Source organism: Bombus affinis, chromosome 15 (genome assembly GCF_024516045.1).
Source record: "Bombus affinis isolate iyBomAffi1 chromosome 15, iyBomAffi1.2, whole genome shotgun sequence".
NCBI classification, from domain to species: Eukaryota; Metazoa; Arthropoda; class Insecta; order Hymenoptera; family Apidae; genus Bombus; species Bombus affinis.
The window spans coordinates 10,215,852-10,233,109 of record NC_066358.1 but is presented as its reverse complement, the minus strand read 5'-3'; the positions used below and the strand labels follow the sequence as shown (position 1 = coordinate 10,233,109).

Genomic DNA, 17,258 nt, shown 5'->3' with positions numbered 1-17,258 from the left:
CCAAGGCAAAACATCAACATGAGTCGCTCTCGATTCGCATCGTCTTCTGACTCGTCCTCTACAATTCCATTATTATATTTATATATCGTTACATTTTGTATTTTGTTTATAGCAAAAACATCACTTTGGTGATCTTGTGAGATTCCAATGTAACTTTGGATATGTGTTGTCTGGTTCCTCGGCTGTTATTTGCACGTCCAGTGGAGCTTGGAATGGAACCACTCCCGAATGTCAATGTAAGTAGGATCGTTGAAAATACTGTTTTACAATAAATTATCCAAGATATAATTTGAAAGAACACGTAAAAATATTTTTCTGTGTTATTTAATATTTCCTATATCCTATAGTAGTGCAAATAATATCCTTTACATTTTTCAATACTCAAGATAGTATAATATATGGAGCAAATGACAGACACACACATTTTCACAGATGCCAAATGTGTGTCGCTACCAGACGACAAGAACGAAGGCCTCTCGGTGATCCGCAGCGACGAAGCCAGCGTTCTGGTACCATTCAAACAAAACGTCACCCTAAAATGTGGCAGCAACGGTCGTTATTTGCGTAATACAGCTACCTCGGGCTTCCGTCAATGCGTGTACGATCCGAAACCAGGTCTACCAGATTACTGGTTATCAGGTTATCAACCAGCCTGTCCAAGAGCCGACTGTGGAAAGCCTCTTCCAACACCTGGCGCGGAATACGGTCAATATTTGGACACCAAATACCAATCTTCCTTCTTCTTCGGTTGTCAAGACACCTTCAAACTGGCTGGGCAAACAAATCGTCATGACAATGTAGTCAGGTGTCAAGCAAATGGAATCTGGGACTTTGGGAACCTCCGATGCGAAGGTCCCGTTTGTGAAGACCCTGGACGACCTAGCGATGGCTTCCAAGTAGCCAGAAGCTACGAGCAAGGATCAGAAGTTCAATTTGGTTGCAGTAGACCAGGATATATTCTCATTAATCCTCGACCAATTGTCTGCGTTCGAGAGCCAGAATGCAAAGTCGTGAAGCCTCTCGGTCTAGCCTCTGGACGTATCCCAGACTCAGCCATCAATGCAACCTCGGAAAGACCTAATTACGAGGCTAAGAACGTTCGTTTGAATTCAGTGACCGGCTGGTGTGGTAAACAAGAAGCCTTCACTTATGTCAGCGTTGATTTGGGTCAGGTTTATAGAGTAAAGGCAATTTTGGTGAAAGGTGTGGTGACGAATGACATTGTTGGCAGGCCAACGGAGATTAGGTTCTTCTATAAACAGGCTGAGATTGAAAATTATGTCGTCTACTTCCCTAATTTTAATCTGACTATGAGAGATCCTGGGAATTACGGAGAATTAGCGATGATCACTTTGCCTAAATATGTCCAAGCTCGGTTTGTCATTCTTGGAATTGTTAGTTACATGGATAACGCTTGTTTGAAGTTTGAATTAATGGGTTGCGAGGAACCGGTGACAGAACCATTGTTGGGATACGACTATGGGTTCTCTCCTTGCGTGGACAATGAACCACCAGTGTTCCAGAATTGTCCTCAGCAACCGATTGTGGTACAAAAGGGAACGGATGGAGGATTATTGCCTGTGAATTTCACTGAACCCACGGCTATTGATAACAGTGGAAGTATTGCGCGATTAGAAGTCAAACCTCATAGTTTTAGAACACCGCTGAAGGTGTTCCAGGATACTGTGGTGAAATATGTGGCCTTTGATTATGATGGAAATGTGGCTATTTGTGAGATCAACATCACTGTGCCTGGTAAGCATATATTCCATCTTCATTTTTGTAGCCTATTTCCTGTTTCAACATTAGAATTATTATTGAAATTATTCGAGAATTATTTCCTTTCAAGCTTTTATAATCAATAAATTTTAAAAGTTCCCTTATATATGATGGCATTCGAAACGTAAGATTTATAGCAATCATTAGTAATTCTCTTGTTAACAAATTTGGAAATTTTTCGAGGAAGTTCTATATTTTTATATAATTATTTCTTGGCCATCCACAGACGTGACACCACCAAAACTGAGCTGTCCCCAAAGCTACGTCATAGAGTTAATAGACAAGCAAGAAAGTTACTCCGTCAATTTCAACGAAACTCGCAGAAGAATCAATGCTACGGATGTTTCTGGACCAGTGAAGATTACATTTGTCCCAGAAAGAGCAGTGATACCAATTGGAGGCTTCGAGAATGTGACTGTTTACGCGACAGACTCTAGTGGAAATAGGGCATCCTGTCACTTCCAAGTATCTGTTCAAGCAACGCCTTGCGTCGATTGGGAATTGAAACCACCGGCTAATGGAGAACTAAAGTGTGTTCCTGGTGATAAGGGACTTCAGTGTAGCGCCACTTGCAAGAATGGTTTCCGTTTCACCGATGGTGCAACTGTGAAAAAGTTCACGTGTGACGTCGTTAAACACTGGTCTCCTACTTCCGTCGTTCCCGATTGTGTCTCGGAAAGTAAGTTTCTTCAATTTTTTATCTTAATCATACTACATTCTTTGAATCATTCTTTACATGCATATGTATTGTATTTTGTAGATACACAACAGGCGAACTATCACGTGGTCGCAGCAGTAACTTACAGAGCCAATGGCGCCGTTTCGAGATCCTGCCTGCCGCAATATCAGGATCTTATGTCTCAATATTATATGAATCTGAATAATATCTTGACGCAACGTTGCTCTGCTGTGAATGTTAATATGAACGTGTCATTTGTGAGATCAGTACCATTTCTTCTTGAAGAAAATGTTTTGAAGGTGATTATTATGGAGCAAGACTCAATACATTGTTTGTTGTATAGAAGCTTTTGATAAGTCTTTTGATAAAAAGAAAATTACTAATATGGACGTGTGTTTTAGATGGACTTCATTCTCGTCATTGTACCAGCTATACGTCAGCCTCAATTGTACGATCTCTGTGGCTCCACGCTGAACTTGATCTTCGATCTATCAGTTCCTTCCACCAGTGCAGTTATAGAACCGTTATTAAACGTTTCTGCCATTGGAAATCAGTGTCCTCCTCTTAGAGCCTTAAAATCATCCATCACTCGTGGCTTCACGTGTAGCATTGGCGAAGTTTTGAACATGGATACTAATGATGTCCCACGATGTCGTAAGTATATTTCGATATGAATTTCCAAACTTTTATGAGCATGCACAGTAACGTGCTTCGGTTTTTAAAAGAACACAGATTTCTAAATTGAAACTCTACTTTATCTTCGATTTTTAAAAAGATGTTTTCGAAAACATTTACACAAAATCACTTCTTGTCCTACTACTTTGCTATTAAACTATTACAGATGGACTAGACTTTAATACTGTTTACTCTCCAGCCTACACAAGAACTGAAATAATTTAGCTTCTAACCCTCTCTATTCTCACTTTCAGTGCACTGTCCAGCCGGGACATTCGCTGGAGAAAAGCAAAAGCAATGCACATCCTGTCCGAAAGGCTTCTACCAAAATAGCGACCGCCAAGGATCCTGCTTACGCTGTCCTTTCGGTACATACACTCGAGAAGAGGGTTCCAAGAGCATAGACGACTGTGTCCCCGTTTGTGGATACGGTACCTATTCTCCAACAGGTCTGGTACCATGTTTGGAATGTCCCAGAAACAGCTATACAGGAGAGCCGCCAGTTGGTGGCTACAAAGATTGCCAGACCTGCCCAGCAGGAACCTTCACCTACCAGCCAGCTGCTCCAGGTCGAGATCGATGCAGAGCCAAATGTTCTCCTGGCATGTATTCTGACACAGGACTGGCCCCCTGTGCTCAGTGCCCTAAGGACTTCTTCCAACCTCAACACGGAGCTACCACCTGCGTTGAATGTCCGACAAATATGTACACCGATGGTGCAGGAGCAGTTGGACGAGAAGAATGCAAACCGGTGCAGTGCACCGACAGTGTGTGTCAACATGGAGGCTTATGTGTTCCCATGGGACACGGTATCCAATGTCTCTGTCCTGCCGGATTCTCTGGAAGGCGCTGTGAAATCGATATCGACGAATGTGCCTCTCAGCCTTGTTATAATGGAGCTACGTGCATAGACTTGCCACAGGGTTATAGGTGTCAGTGTGCTAATGGTTATTCTGGAGTTAATTGTCAGGAAGAGAAGTCAGATTGTTCGAACGATACGTGTCCTGAGAGAGCTATGTGCAAAGACGAACCTGGATTTAACAACTACACGTGCCTTTGTCGCTCTGGGTACACTGGAGTCGATTGTGATATCACTGTGAGTATTGAACCATTTATATCTTAGAGTTGGTAATTGTTGGAATAATCAAAGATATGCCAAGTTTAAGATTTTTCTCCTATTTCTGAGAATTAACATTTCAATGTCTGTCTTTTCATACTGTTCCCTTATTTATTATCATGGGACAAATTTTCTATCGTTAACGAAAAATTCACAGTTTCTCTTCCTGCTCAAAATAGCAATTAACGTCTAATAATAATGTCTACTTGTAGATAAACCCATGCACAGCCAGTGGAAATCCTTGCAATAACGGCGCTACCTGCGTAGCACTGCAACAAGGTCGCTACAAATGCGACTGTCTACCAGGCTGGGAGGGTCAGAGCTGTGAAATCAACACAGACGATTGTGCTGAAAAACCATGCCTATTAGGCGCCAACTGCACAGATTTGGTAGCCGATTTCAGCTGTGACTGTCCTGCAGGATTCACCGGCAAACGGTGTCACGAGAAAATAGATTTATGCTCAGGAAATCCTTGTCTAAATGGAATATGCGTAGATAATCTATTCAGCCACGAGTGTATCTGTCATCCAGGATGGACAGGTGCAGCTTGTGAAACGAATATCAACGAATGTTCTAGCAAACCTTGCAAGAACAATGGCCAATGTATCGATCAGGTTGATGGATACACTTGCACCTGTGAACCAGGTTATACAGGCAAACAGTGTCAACACACTATCGATGACTGTGCCTCTGAACCTTGTCAAAACGGAGGGACCTGCGTAGATCAGTTAGAAGGATTCGTTTGTAAATGTAGACCGGGTTTCGTTGGACTTCAGTGTGAAGCTGAATTGGATGAATGCCTCAGTGACCCATGCAGCCCTGTTGGAACAGATCGTTGCGTTGATTTGGATAATACTTTTGTTTGTCACTGTCGCGAGGGTTATACCGGATCAGCGTGTGAGATCAATATCGATGACTGTGCATCCGATCCTTGTCTAAATGGCGCCACGTGCAGAGACGAGGTCGGTGGGTTTAAATGTATGTGTCCTGAAGGTTGGACTGGAGTTCATTGCGAGGTGGACGTTGGAATGTGCCAAAATCATCCTTGTCAAAATGATGCGGCTTGCGTGGATTTGTTCATAGATTACTTTTGTGTGTAAGTATAATGGTAGATTGGTGTGATTTGTTAGTTTACGTACTGTGTAGAAGTGCAGACATTTGTAGTATTTTCATGTTATTGTTCAAATTCGGATTGTTTGTAACGATTTAAAATATTTTGTAACAGATGTCCGTCAGGAACGGATGGAAAACAATGTGAAACAGCACCCGAGCGTTGTATTGGCAATCCTTGCATGCACAATGGACGTTGCCAAGACTTTGGATCTGGGCTCAACTGTACTTGTCCCGATGACTACACTGGAATCGGTTGTCAATACGAATATGATGCTTGTCAGGCTGGCGCGTGTAAGAACGGAGCTACGTGTATTGACGAGGGTCCTGGATTCACTTGCATTTGTCCATCAGGGTATACAGGTATTTTATTCGATAAATTACAAGACAATAATTTAGGTAGAAATTTAAATACCATAGACAAAGTGTTATCGTATAAATATTACTCAGGCAAAACGTGTGAGGATGATATAATCGACTGCAAAGAGAATTCATGTCCACCATCAGCGACGTGCATCGATCTTACTGGCAAATTCTTCTGCCAATGTCCTTTCAACTTGACTGGTGACGATTGTAGAAAGTGTAAGTATACTTATTTTATGTATATAGTATTTTTGTAATAATTAAAATATGCGTGTAATAATTGGTAATATCCTTTCAGCTATCCAAGTGGATTACGACTTGTACTTCAGCGACCCAGCGCGCAGTAGCGCAGCCCAAGTGATTCCATTCTTTACTGGAGGGCGAAAGAGCTTAACAGTGGCCATGTGGGTGCAATATACTCAAAAAGATGAAGCTGGAATATTCTTCACTCTCTATTCAGTCAGGTAGACGCTCATATTGACACCTTTTTCTTAGATATAGATTTAAATTAAAGTTTCCCAATAATAATAATTTATTGTTAACGCGTTGTTATATTATTACAACAATAATCATAGAAATTGCTTCATTTCTGTTTCAGCTCTCCACACGTTCCTATAAATAGAAGACTTATGATCCAGGCACACAGCAATGGAGTCCAAGTGTCGTTATTCCACGATCTGCAAGATGTTTATCTGCCATTCAGAGAGTATGCAACGATTAACGATGGCCAGTGGCATCACGTTGCTGTAGTTTGGAATGGTGAAAACGGTGGAGAATTGGTCTTAATAACAGAGGGTCTAATTGCCAGCAAGACGGAAGGTTATGGAAGTGGAAGATCTCTTCCTGCTTAGTAAGTACCTTGTCTTAGTTATCTAGAATACATACGTATAGTTAGCTTGTCCCATCTAACTATGCTTCGCTTAACCACGCATGAACTTATAAAAACTCCATCTTTCAGTGCCTGGGCAGTGCTAGGTAAACCACAGAGCGAAAATACGAAAGGCTACACGGAATCAGGCTTCCAAGGACATCTGACCAAGGTACAAATCTGGAGTCGAGCCTTACATATCACGAACGAGATCCAGAAACAAGTTCGCGACTGTCGTACCGAACCTGTTCTCTACCAAGGTTTAGTCTTAACTTGGGCAGGCTACGATGACACAGTCGGAGGAGTAGAGAGAGTCGTGCCTTCACACTGTGGACAAAGAGTATGTCCACCTGGATACGGCGGTACCAAGTGTCAACAATTGGAATCCGACAAAATTCCACCGAAAATGGAGTACTGTCCAGGCGATCTTTGGGTGATCGCCAAGAACGGCTCAGCTATAGTTAGCTGGGATGAACCGAAATTCGTCGATAACGTTGGTATAGTGAGGATCCAGGAGAAGAATGGACATAGGTCAGGACAAACATTAATGTGGGGAACGTACGATATTAGTTACGTGGCTTATGACCAGGCTGGAAACTCTGCCAGCTGCAATTTCAAGGTCTATGTACTATGTAAGTGAACTCTATGTACAATTCGAATTGTGTTTTCTAGTATTACGCGACTTTTATGAAACAGAGACATTTCAGGGATAATTTGTTTCATCTTTCAGCCGACTTCTGTCCAGAATTACCAGATCCAATTGGAGGCACGCAACAATGCAAAGACTGGGGCTCTGGTGGCCAGTTCAAGGTCTGCGAGATATTCTGTAACCCTGGATTGAGGTTCTCTCAAGAAGTACCGAAATTCTACACCTGCGGAGCTGAAGGATTCTGGAGACCAACCAACGATCCGTCCCTTCCTCTCATCTATCCAGCTTGTACAAGTAAGTTTAACGTTAAATTGCTTCTCGTATTTTTCTTTTTCATTTGTTGTTCTAATTCATGTATCATACTGTTATATCTGTTGCTCAGGTGCCACACCAGCGCAGCGTGTATTCAGAATCAAAATGAACTTCCCAACATCAGTGCTATGTAACGAAGCTGGTCAAGGAGTGCTCAAGAAGAAAGTTCGAGATGCTGTGAATTCTTTGAACAGAGATTGGAATTTCTGCTCATATTCGTACGAAGGTAAGCAATATTTTGTATAACTTACGAATTATTTGTAGAACTATTTTTCATTCGACATAAAAGAAAATTTGTGGCTCTCGTTGTAAGTTCCGAAAAAAGCTTAAAATAGCAATCGATCCGGCTCTTAGATGGTTTAATCCACAACCTCGTTATATCATACTTTGTACTGTATTAAAAAATTCTTAACGAATGTATTTTGTCTTTCATAGGAACTCGCGAATGTAAAGATTTGCACATCGATGTTCAATGCGATCATCGCATACGCACCACCAGAGAAACGAACGAAGAGGATGGTGGGACTTACATAATCTCAGCAGTAGTGCCAGCTGAACCGTAAGTATTTTATCCTATCAACCAACAGTATCTCCACGTCAAACATCTCCGCGCTGTTCAAACAAATAGAATGAAAAATTATAGAATAGAAAGAAATAGAAGTGAAATTTCTATTTAAAACGGATATCACGTTCACTTTAGTTATAGCAATGAAATTTATAATCTACTAAACATCGCGATACAGCTTCGAAAAATCATGGAAAAATAACATCAGATAGGATGTGCGAGAATGATTGGTACTTAGCATTTGTTACTTGTGTTGCATCGTAGAACGAGACAAGCTCGGCAAGGAAGCGATACCTACGAGGTGGAGATCTCGTTCCCGGCGATAAAGTAAGGACACAGCAACTCGATTTAAGCCACGTGCGAAACGTATCATTGTACATGTGTTCTCGTCATTCGGGTCTCGGTATTATCCGACATTCATCTCACCATTTTTAAATATATTAAGATCCACGTTACATGAAGCATTTTACCATTCCGAGCGAAATCACAGATGCATGAATCGTACATGGAAAAACAATAATCGTAATCTATATCATAATGTTACTAAACTCGAACTAATTAGACTAATTAAATAGGTCGGCTCTTCTAACGTGACGAGGAACCGTTCTTGTCAAATGTGTATTTATAAGAGGAGAATCGAGCGATGGTCGATTTTAATAAGTTGTCGTTTTAATGTCGTTTATATTATTTTTATTTGTTTCTGTCGACGATGTGATTATTCATTTATGGAATAGTTATGGTACGAACGAGATTCTGACAACTGTTAAGTCGACTCTAACCGACAATTACGAAGTAAACGCTGGTATGCACGTTGTTACTAACTGTTCACACACGACGGACTAGTTGAATGGGACACTTTACCAGGAACCAACGAGTCGATAGTAGAATAACAATGTAACTGGAACCGCGTAACACTGGACTTGAAACCAAGCTGTTAGATTAAACAATGAATAGTTTTAACGGATTATATTTTATTTCTCATCGTTCGGAAACCGTACAGGCCATATTTTTCAATCCAGTAAACTTCTCAACGAAATTTTCACAAATATTTTTGTGAAAATTATTTTATATGATCTGATGTTTTTAATTTTTCAATTTTTACGTATATACGTTGTTTGGAATTTAACGAAGAATTTTGTTCAGAATTTATAAATCCATAGAAATCGGATATGTAATATGTTAAAAACTATCGATTGTTTTAAATACCAAACAGCTTCGGTTCGCGATATTAACAGAAGATTAAACCTCCCAACGACATTCTGCCTCAGGCATGTAATACATTAGAATTCCAGGATGTGTTAGACATTAAACATTACGTAGGTATATAAATTAATTGGTGTCGATAATAGGTGACACTACTGGCCAGGAACCAATGGAAAGGCTGCCTGATTACCTCCGCCTTCAGATATAACGGCTGTACATACTTGCGCATACTCTCCTTTTGCCTGCCGCTAAAATATACCACTCATCGATTTCCAATTTATCAATTGAATTTCATATTTTATAGCGACCCGATTTTGAACGCAAACTCGAACGAAAGAGCGACTGTTCAAACTCTATTGGAGAGATTAATCCTGGAAGAAGATCAGTTCGACGTTCACGATATTTTGCCCAATACCGTGCCAGATCCAGCTTCTTTGATGTTGGAGTCTGATTATGATTGTCCTGTTGGACAAGTCGTTATGGCACCTGATTGTGGTAAGTATATTTAAAAGATTTTGAAACAGTTGTTGCAAATTGTTGCGGTATTTAATTCCTTGCAGTTAAAAAGATTAGTCTTAGCCTTGAAAAATAAAATGGGTGAATACTGTACACGTTTCAAATTCCTCCGTCCTATTCAGAATATCTTCCCACTCGCCTCATTTGAATCGCTGCGTTCACGACTAGAATATCTAAATACTTACGTAAACACCTACGTTCCTAATTGGAATATTCAAATATCCATTTAAACGCATTCCGCATAATCCATTTCTACTCGAATTAGACTAACTGTAATTTCCTATGTCATCGGCTAGAACACGTACGTATTTAGATATGTTCCAAATGTGCCCATAACGAATTAGAATATTCAAAACACCCGCCTAAATCCCCCCAAAAGTTCTAAGCTTCAAACCCAATTCTCACGTTCACGTGAATTACTCGAGATTCCCAATTTCTGTAATTTTAAATGTTCTGTAATTTTCCTCTATTCATTCCCACGCAGAATATTCAAACAGCCATCTAAATTCCCCTCCAATATCTCGAACCCCAGGTATATCTCATTTTCATCAAGTTTTTATGTCCTCAGATGTCTTCCTTGATTGTCCAAAAAACCATAAACCTCATATTTAACCCCATATTCATTCTAATTACAGTGCCATGCGCCGTGGGAACGTATTACGACGAAGAAACGAAACAGTGTCTGTCTTGTCCAGTGGGAAGCTATCAGAGCGAATCAGGTCAACTGAAATGCAGTTCCTGTCCGGTGATAGCAGGACGTCCTAGCGTAACGGTGGGACCAGGTGCTCGAAGCGCAGCCGATTGCAAGGAACAATGTCCCGCCGGAAAATACTACGACGACCTGGCTGGTCTTTGTCGAAGTTGCGGCCATGGTTTCTATCAACCTAACGAGGGTAGTTTCTCGTGTTTATTGTGCGGCCTGGGAAAAACTACTAGAACAGCGGAAGCTGTGTCTCGTGAAGAATGCAGAGACGAATGTGGCTCTGGACAGCAATTGGCTGTCGAAGGAAAATGCGAACCCTGCCCAAGAGGAAGTTACAGAACTCAGGGTGTTCAAGCTGCCTGTCAAGCGTGTCCTGTTGGCAGAACGACACCGAATATGGGTTCTGCGGCGATAGAAGAATGTTCTTTGCCTGTATGCGAACCTGGAACGTATTTGAACGGAACGCTGAACGAATGTATGGAGTGCAAGAAGGGAACGTATCAGTCGGAGCCGCAGCAGACCTTCTGCATACCTTGTCCTCCTAATACCAGTACCAAAGGAACAGCCGCGGTGAGTTTCGTTTTCTGTGCAACTGTGACTTTTAACATTTATGGTAGAACTAGGTTCGTTTAAACTTTTCTTAGCACCGTAAATTCTAACATAATTCTTACTCTTTAAGAATTTCGAAATTTTTTAGATACTCGAGTTTCTGAGAATTTCAGAATCGTTAACTTTTCGATTTTTAAGGACTTGAGATTCTTAATTTTGAATTTTCGAAGATTTCAGAATGTTCAAAATTTAAGTTTCTAAGCGTTTCAGTATTTTTAATAAGTAGAATACAGACTGAAATACGATTGATAGAAATACCATGCTCCGATAACTGATCGACAGAGTTAATTCAATATTTTTAATTAAAATGTGTTGCTTCTTTTTTTTTTAATTAGACCAGCAAAGCTGATTGCACTAATCCATGCGAGACAAGCGACGCGGAAATGCACTGCGACGCGAACGCGTATTGCTTGCTGATACCGGAAACGAGCGACTTCAAATGCGAGTGCAAGCCAGGATATAATGGAACCGGAACCGAGTGCACCGATGTCTGCATGGGCTACTGCGATAACGAAGGAGTATGTCTTAAAGATTCGCGAGGTCAACCATCCTGCAGATGCAGCGGAAGTTTCACCGGAAAACGGTGTACGGAAAAGTCTGAGTTCTTCTATATCACAGGTGGCATTGCTGGTGGAGTTATCTTAATCATCTTCGTCGTTCTTCTTGTATGGATGATCTGTGTCAGGTTAGTGGGCCACAAAATTATCAACTCTTTCTTTAGATCGAACTATATATTCGTTAATTTCTAATAGATTCATTTCTTCACCAAATGGGTAAGAAATCTATGAATTTTTCTACATAATCGTTTTTGGTAATACGAAATCGATTACTAAATTTCAAGATCGTAAAATGTACGTGAATTAGCGTTTTGAAAATCTGCTGTTGGATATTTGTAAAGAAAAGAAAAGATATGACTCCAATTATAATAGCATAACGATAAAAAGAATATAAATTGCCTTTCGTAAAAATAATCTGAACCGTAATATTTACATACTAATACACGATATATGACTATATCGTAGTAATCTGTATAATAACAATATACAGTAATAATATAAATCATTGCTGTATACGAATAATACCATAAATTGGTGAATGAAACGAGGAATTTTCTATGACCAGAACAATCTCCTAGAAATATGAAGTGAAAAATAAAATAAATTCTCTCTACAGAGCTTCCAGAAAGAAGGAACCTAAAAAGATGCTAACACCAGCGACAGACCAAAATGGTTCGCAAGTGAACTTCTATTACGGCGCGCCCACACCGTACGCGGAATCTATCGCGCCGTCCCACCATAGTACCTACGCTCACTATTACGACGATGAGGAGGACGGCTGGGAAATGCCTAACTTTTACAACGAGACCTACATGAAAGGTGAGAATAAAAACGGGACACTGCGAGAAGTACACATTAAGTTTCACAACTTTCACGACTTCTCTCTGCGTCTTCTTTCCAGAGAGTCTGCACAATGGCAAAATGAACAGTCTTGCACGCTCCAACGCCAGTATTTACGGCACGAAAGACGACCTTTACGATAGACTGAAACGTCATGCGTATCCTGGCAAGAAAGGTTGGCATACCATTTCCAAATAAGCCTTCAGTGTCTCCTTCTTTCTTTTTCCATAATAAAGGAATTTGTAAAAATACTCGCGAAACATGTGGCTGGACTGTGGATATTTATGCATTTATAATATATTATAATACGCACAAAGATAACCAAGAATGAGTACAAACGTAAAGATATACGTGTAAAATATCAAAAATAAAATACGTGTTAGCAGATTTAGAATTTAAGAGTGTCGCTTCCTTATCAGTGTCTATAAAAGTATCAGTTTGCATAGATAACTTCGCAGTCTGGTTATCACATTAAGGGTAACTATAATTTATTAGATTGTAGTACCTATAAGTATCAAGATAACCCGAAGGTTATCATTTTAAGTGATTTTTTAACGGCGGATACGAAATACACTGCTCAAAATGATTGTAGATTCGCTATTACGAATGGTTCTACCGAACTGATCGAGCCAGCACAAATATAAAAGGCCTATACGCTTAATAAAAATTAACTTTAAGACAATCGTTAAAAAAAATAAAAATAACTAAGTAATTATAATGAAAATCAATCCTCTAACATTTTTGAGGAGCATATATGTATACTTTCCTACGAAAAAGATAACTACTAGTGTCCTTACAAAGAATTCGACAAATATTCCTCCCATAGGATATTCTTCCATTGAAAGCATTCAAATACCGTGCTAGAAACATTTCTCGTATCATTAGAAACAACGGAGGTATGAAAGTGGCCTGTTTCAGCTGGAACACCCTGTATTTATACTTATGTATATAATTGTCCAGATAATGCGGTGGTACCTACGACCGTAACTTTTCTATATCTAAAGGTCAAATTGTAATAGGTCGTTGGGTTCGCCTTCGCGTCATCTGCCGTACTGTATTAAAATAGAAATGACGGTACAGAAAAACATTCCGCGCATCTTCCGCCATTTTCATTCGTTCTGCCAATCCATCAGGATTCTCGACCTATGGATCATGATCCCATGAGAGTGGCAGGATGTTTTCTGAATGGTCACCGCAGTTATTCTTACAATTAGTTGTAATTATTTTTATAGAATACTCCATAGAATATTAAACGTTAAGTTACTTAAATATTAGTCTAGAATATTACATATAAAAAATCTATTTTTTGTGCGTTTTCTTTATCCTCTTAAAAATTCCTTCTTATACAAATGTTAAAGAGAAAGGTTGCAGATCATTTTTTTATTATGAAAGTATATCGCGACACGAAGATATTTAGGAAATAATTTGCTCCAAGATAATAAAAAAAGCGAAACACAGTCGGGAAATATGGTCCGCTCAATTCTTATCCGTTCTATTCATCCTCAGAGCCAAAACTTTGAAATTTCCAGGAAACTAATGAGAAAAAATAGTTCTAACGAGGTGCGCAAATATTTTTCCAGACAAAAGCGACAGCGATAGCGAGGGCCAGTGACCACGACGAGTGACCCGCGTTCTACCATCGTAGAATACAAAGAAGAAAGAAAAGTACATCCTAGTTACGCAGATTTTATAAAGGATGTCCCATCGTCGAGACCAATTTATTTATTATTCCCAGACGAGGATCGTACCGGGGTGGCGCGTTCGAGGAGATTCGTGGTTTCCGGCGTGGAAAAAAAGGTCGATATCGAACCCGCGTGAACCTCTCGAACGCGTGTATTCGCGTCGAACGTGTACAATGATACAAAGTGACGTTGCGTTGATCGATTTATCCAGAGACGAGATCGAGTCCTGGAACGACGATCCGTCGTCTTTTTTTTTTTTAAGTAGGATCGTTGTTTCGGCACCCGTTAACACATCGATCAACGAAATCGAGAGAACGAAACGTTCGCAACGAAAAAAAAGACTATTAAGCGTGAGGTTGTAATTTTATGTAATTTATAATACCACCTAGCCTAGTTAAGGACTATTCTCTTTTTTATTTTCTATCGATTAACTTTCCACGTCTTTCTCTCTCTGTCTGTCTCCTACGATTTATAACGAGATGCGAACGAGAGGAGCAAGTGTGTGCATGTATGTTAATACAACTCCCCCCCCCCGTTTTTCTCTCCCCTTTCAAGTTCACTGTCCCCCTTATACATTAAGCGAATTTATATTTTGTTACTATAGATAATATGTGTATCACTCTCGCTGTAATATAAAAACGTTGCATGTAGGCGACTCGTGCAGATTAACCGGGGAAAGAAAACAATCAAAAAAAAAAAAAAAAGAAAAGAAATGGAAAAGATGGAACGAACGATCCCAAGAACCGATTGCGAATGTACATTGAACCATGCCTACCAACCTGTTTTTCACTTGTATTGTAAAAACTTTAACAAACGGTTGTTTTTTTTTATTAATAAAATATATTACAAGATACTGTAGTTTTATTATATTTATTCTTTCGTCTGAAGATCGATTTCCGTCGATCGAAGATGGCTCTTTAGATTTGAAGATTTTAATAAAATATAGTACGAAGAAATACTGTTTTCTTTTTACTACTTATCCTTTCGTTTGGATTAACTCTTATGGATTGAAACTGGATTTTGTAGTTTAAATATATATTCTGCTAGAGTACTGTTTTCTCTTCTGTATTATTTATCCCGCCAATTAGGTGGACTTATATCTATCAAAGTTGGATTTCAATTAATCCAAGCTATTGTTCACTTTTATCATAAAAACCTCGATAAACGATTGTTTCTTTATTAATAGACCGCGAATCTCTATGCAATTTCTTTATGTAATTTTTGTGAACATAATTGGAACGATGAGGGCTAAATAAACTAAAATAGAAACTAAAAATAAAAAAGTAAAAAAAAAAAACTTACAATGAATATTTTAATTTGGACGATACGTTACTGCATACTGTACATTTTTCCATTTTTAAATGTGCTATAATTACAGGAATATCTACGGTCCGTCGATTAATAAAATTTACCATATAAATAAATATTACGATAAGATATTGCTTTTTCTCTTTTTTTATTATTTATCATTTTGTTTGAATCGACCCTTATTAGTAGAAGTTGTATATTTTAATTTGAATATTTTTTCGTCCAATTTTAAAGGGATTACTCTGTACATTTTGTCCTCGAACACAAAATCGTCCCAGGCATCTTTGCGCGTGTCCGGCTTTAAGTGTTTTCGCGTGTTCCTCGCGTGATCTTCATAGGATTTGCTTAAGCGAAAAATCGTGTCGTAATCACGTCCATTTCCAAAATTCTGTTCGTTTTCATTTGTCTTGTCGTTATCTTCGTTCTCAATATCTGATTCATCGGAGCTGATAATATAGTCCTTGTTTTCGTGGTTTACCGATTCTATCGACGGACGAAACGTAGCAAAATATGATTGGCAAAATTATAGGAAGATGATAATACGTGTATACGACTTAAACAGGTTCGTGATTCATGTACCTTGCTTAGAATTGCCTGTCATCAGATCCAATAGCAACTGGAAGTATTTTAAGCCACTTATTGTTGTTTCATAATTACGACAATTATCGTGTTACCTTTACGTGGTCTGCGAAATCCGTGGAATCTAATTTATGCATTATGAGTTATGTTTGCTTTGTTCCAGTTGTATGATTGCCGAGTTAATAGATTAATTACGATGTCTTGTATTCAACTACATTTTTCCCTATTTTTTTGAGAATATTATTTTTCTTGTTTGTCCATTGTGGTTTTGGTTAGTACGTTGGATGGAGGAGTAACGATGAATTGACTGTTTGATCGATAAAATAGTTGTTCATTGTTTCGATTCCAATCACTTCGACCTAAGTTTAACGCGGGCGTTCCAAAGTGCAAAATTTGGTTATAGGTATTTCGTTATAGTGACAGTTCGTAAGAGGTTGCATCATAATTGTGCTAACATTGTGATTAATCATTACGTAACTCCTAATGTATCTAAAATGTCCAAAATATTATGTACATTTAGTTTTGAAATAGTTGATTCATTAATTAAATGTGATTAATTATACGTAATTAATATTATTATATCGCATCGTTTATCTTATATTAATTATACGATCTATGATATGATGTTAAATAAATTTTTAATATATTTATTTTTAAATTAATGAAATAAAACAAAAATAAATTATTAATAAACGAAGTGATCATGGTCGCAAATGAAAATGTTGCGTAGTTCCAAATATTATCCATTTTCGTAATCGTATCACGTGGATACATAACACGTACCATCAACTCCATCTAGTAACACGTTACGTTCTTCGCGGAACTGATTCACTCCAACGATAAAGTTGCTGAATTATTAATGCGGCATATTCCAAAATAGATTAGTCACATACCGCAAAAAAACAAATACATCACATTTTTATGTAACTGACCTAGTACGTTGTCACGTAATCATTGTTTCAATGTGCTCGAACGAACCTATATTTTTACATCATGCAACAGACCTCACACTATATGTCACTACAAGAGCGACACAAATATTTACATAAGTAGTGACTTTCTGCTCGTCTTTATACGCAGTAACATTACTTTCCGCTACAAACAAACTTCTCGTTCAAAAATAAATCTCAAACCTCCCTAACAT

The 17,258-nt window shown here is 38.9% G+C and overlaps 1 protein-coding gene and 1 long non-coding RNA gene across 4 annotated transcripts in view; one reads left to right on the top strand and one right to left on the bottom strand.

Annotated features, from left to right (window-relative positions):
- The window catches only part of LOC126925103 (sushi, von Willebrand factor type A, EGF and pentraxin domain-containing protein 1), a 49,902-nt gene extending 34,824 nt beyond the window's left edge, over window positions 1–15,078 (top strand). The window contains exons 16-37 of one of the 2 annotated variants that reach the window (XM_050740331.1): window positions 113–236; window positions 433–1,755; window positions 2,006–2,458; window positions 2,540–2,757; window positions 2,860–3,112; window positions 3,388–4,229; window positions 4,463–5,346; window positions 5,476–5,723; window positions 5,811–5,942; window positions 6,022–6,187; window positions 6,322–6,573; window positions 6,682–7,223; window positions 7,322–7,534; window positions 7,623–7,778; window positions 7,988–8,111; window positions 8,382–8,444; window positions 9,625–9,815; window positions 10,472–11,109; window positions 11,484–11,833; window positions 12,322–12,524; window positions 12,607–12,720; window positions 14,126–15,078. In XM_050740331.1, coding sequence (XP_050596288.1) covers window positions 113–236; window positions 433–1,755; window positions 2,006–2,458; window positions 2,540–2,757; window positions 2,860–3,112; window positions 3,388–4,229; window positions 4,463–5,346; window positions 5,476–5,723; window positions 5,811–5,942; window positions 6,022–6,187; window positions 6,322–6,573; window positions 6,682–7,223; window positions 7,322–7,534; window positions 7,623–7,778; window positions 7,988–8,111; window positions 8,382–8,444; window positions 9,625–9,815; window positions 10,472–11,109; window positions 11,484–11,833; window positions 12,322–12,524; window positions 12,607–12,720; window positions 14,126–14,157 — 7,521 coding nt within the window. In that variant the 3' untranslated portion in view covers window positions 14,158–15,078. The remainder of the gene's footprint in view (window positions 1–112; window positions 237–432; window positions 1,756–2,005; window positions 2,459–2,539; window positions 2,758–2,859; window positions 3,113–3,387; window positions 4,230–4,462; window positions 5,347–5,475; window positions 5,724–5,810; window positions 5,943–6,021; window positions 6,188–6,321; window positions 6,574–6,681; window positions 7,224–7,321; window positions 7,535–7,622; window positions 7,779–7,987; window positions 8,112–8,381; window positions 8,445–9,624; window positions 9,816–10,471; window positions 11,110–11,483; window positions 11,834–12,321; window positions 12,525–12,606; window positions 12,721–14,125) is intronic. The other variant, XM_050740332.1, reaches the window with a different exon arrangement.
- A 588-nt stretch (window positions 15,079–15,666) lies between these two features.
- Window positions 15,667–17,243, bottom strand: LOC126925178 (uncharacterized). 2 transcript variants are annotated; one of them, XR_007713818.1, is made up of 4 exons: window positions 17,047–17,243; window positions 16,898–16,962; window positions 16,210–16,603; window positions 15,667–16,151 (listed from the first exon to the last, which is right to left on the bottom strand). It is a non-coding gene; the product is annotated as an uncharacterized LOC126925178 (long non-coding RNA). The 2 variants fall into 2 exon arrangements; XR_007713817.1 differs by having other exon boundaries at window positions 16,898–17,243.
- Between the last annotated feature and the right edge of the window lie 15 nt (window positions 17,244–17,258).